This window comes from Nomascus leucogenys, chromosome 12, assembly GCF_006542625.1.
Source record: "Nomascus leucogenys isolate Asia chromosome 12, Asia_NLE_v1, whole genome shotgun sequence".
NCBI classification, from domain to species: Eukaryota; Metazoa; Chordata; class Mammalia; order Primates; family Hylobatidae; genus Nomascus; species Nomascus leucogenys.
Window position 1 is genome coordinate 48,203,557 of NC_044392.1, and position 2,486 is coordinate 48,206,042.

The 2,486-nt window shown below is 44.7% G+C and overlaps 1 protein-coding gene across 2 annotated transcripts; it reads right to left on the reverse strand.

The window, feature by feature from the left end:
* Positions 1 to 1,198: 1,198 nt before the first annotated feature.
* LOC100581224 (small proline-rich protein 3) lies at positions 1,199 to 1,636 on the reverse strand. 2 transcript variants are annotated; one of them, XM_012511611.2, is made up of 2 exons: positions 1,441 to 1,636; positions 1,199 to 1,275 (listed from the first exon to the last, which is right to left on the reverse strand). In XM_012511611.2, exons 1-2 carry the CDS (start codon positions 1,634 to 1,636, stop codon positions 1,199 to 1,201), a joined length of 273 nt encoding a protein of 90 aa, XP_012367065.1. The 2 variants fall into 2 exon arrangements, with proteins under 2 accessions (XP_012367065.1, XP_030679083.1); XM_030823223.1 differs by having other exon boundaries at positions 1,199 to 1,636.
* Positions 1,637 to 2,486: the final 850 nt, after the last annotated feature.

The window sequence follows — 2,486 nt, forward strand, 5'->3', positions numbered from 1 at the left end:
CTCTCTTTTTACTCCTGCCTGACATTCTGTAGCTTCATGACCTGCTTTCTAACAAATTTGTTGCTAATAATTCACCTACATTGGATCAAGCACTCCTTTTCCTTGCAATCCCTGTTTAAACTGATCTCCTTTTAAAAATCAATAGATTTCTGAGGGTTATTTTGGAACACCACTGGGAATATGTGTGTGTGTGTGTGTGTTTGTGTATATGGTTGTGTACTCATTTGTATTAGAAGGGTATGAATATCCTAACTCGTAAAAAAGACTGCAAATTCTACAAGGGAGGCACTGTCTATCTTTCTCTCTGTCTCTTGCTGGTCCATCTTTAGGGATCTCTGCACATAAAAGTTACTTAGAAAAAATAACATTGTCTGAGCTAGAGAGGGTAGAGCTTGTGTGAGTGATTATGTGAGTGTGTGGCTATTTACAATGAATGTTTCTCTTTGTGAATGACTCTGTGTGTGTGTGTGTGTATGTGTGTGGTGGGGTATCTAGAAGGTAAAACAAATGAAGAAAAATAGACTATCAAGTCAAAATATGTAGGAGTAAAGTTTTCGTGGGACAAACAGGAGATTTGTTGTCAGGATACTAAGGATCAGAGGTGTCTTGGAACAGGTGGCTTGGAGTCAGGCATGACTCAGTCCAGTGCAAGAGGAGAGCCTGTGGCTGCCCAAAGTGACAATCTCTATTCACCATCACACCATGCCCATTGCCATTCCAGGAACACCTTGAATGTACCCCCATACACCCATAGAAATAAACAGTACTGGGGTTAGATAGACGACCTCTACATCAACTCCTCTCTGTCTATAGGTCCTGACTCACAATGGGGAAACAAGGAAGGAGGAAGATTCAGCCAATGACACACCCAGCCAAGACTGGAATTAAAAGCGATTTAATGAGGGCAGAGCAGGAAACATGCATTTCTTTTCATTCGAATGTTCAGATGAACCCTGAGCAGCTGAATACCAGAAAAGCCATGAAGACTTTCTGCTTAATTCAGGGGCTTACAGGATTCTTCAGAGTGTGTGTGAACAAAAGCTTCATAGTACGTATTTTTAGGATACAAATAGACTATGACTCGGGGTGACAATATACTGATTACAAGGTCTACAGACAATTAAGACACAGAAGCAGATGGGAAGAGGGTGTCCAGCATCTGGTGGTCGGCTTCTCAAGGGCTTGTCTGTGCACCAAATTACTTCTGCTTGGTCTTCTGCTGAGCTGGGCCTGGAGTGACCGTTGAAGGATGTGGCTCTGGTACCTTTGTGTAGCCTGGCACAGGAACTTTGGTGTATCCTTGGTCAGGGACCTTGATGCTGCCTGGCTCAGGAAACTTGATGCAGCCTTGGTCAGGGACCTTGATGCTGCCTGGCTCAGGGACCTTGGTGCAGCCTGGCTCAGGGACCTTGGTACAGCCTGGCTCAGGGACCTTGGTACAGCCTGGCTCAGGGACCTTGGTGCAGCCTGGCTCTGGAATCTTTGTGTTTCCAGGTTGTGGAACCTTTGAGTGGCATGGCTCCGTGGTTATGGGAACAAATGTTTCCTGAGGTGGAGGCTGGCTGGGTTGTTTCACCTGCTGCTGTTGAAGCTGAGGTGGTGGGGTAAAGGTCTGCTTCTGCTGGTAAGAACTCATGCTTCAAAGGATGCTGGACCTAGAGACAAAACAGCTAATTCAGTGCTTTGATTAAATAGGAATGAAGCCCAGTTTAATGACAAACATCTGTCATTTCATTCTCCTTCAGAACTTAGAGCCTCTCTTTTCTTTCTTTTTCCCTGAATTTGAGATCATGGGATGCTTTGGTGATCCCCACATATTTTCCAGGGAATAAGGTAAAGTTGATCTCTTCCACATCCTGTAAATGGAGCCTTTCTCTATGCTTCTTTTCTTCCTGGAACATCTAAAAACCTATGTACAACATGAAAACACATACAAATATGCAAATATATACTCTGAAGCTTTCGCTTACACACTCTTTGAAGAATCCTGAAGCCCCTGAATTAAGCAGAAAGTCTTAGTGGCTTTTCTGGTCTTCAGCTGCTCAGGGTTCATCTGAGGAATCGAGTGAAAAGAAATGCATGTTTCTTGCTCTGCCGTGATTAAATCACTTTTAATACCACTCTTGGCTGTGTGTCATTGGCTGAAGATTGATGTGACACCTCAGTTTTTCAGTAAGTTGGAAAGATTTTAAGGTCAGCAGTCTAGAATCTACTCACTCATGTCCTCCTTATAGAGTGTGATAGTTCTCCCAGGAAAACTCTTATCTAAACTTCCCCCTAAGGCTCCCACAATCCACCTGGGAGCCTCTGTTCACACTGTGCCTGCTGCACATGCTCTCTGGCAGGCTCTCTACATCATCGCTGCCTCCCCACATATGCCCACCTCTCATGGCTGTCCTCCCTGATGCTCTCACCTTCCTCGTTTTGCCACAGCGTGGTACCTGCTTTCCCTCTCTACTAATCACTCCCCATGCTGTATGTTTGCA

Coding starts and splice junctions, on each gene's coding strand:
- LOC100581224 (XM_030823223.1), bottom strand. CDS start 1,636: ATGAGTTCTTACCAGCAGAAGCAGACCTTTACCCCACCACCTCAGCTT.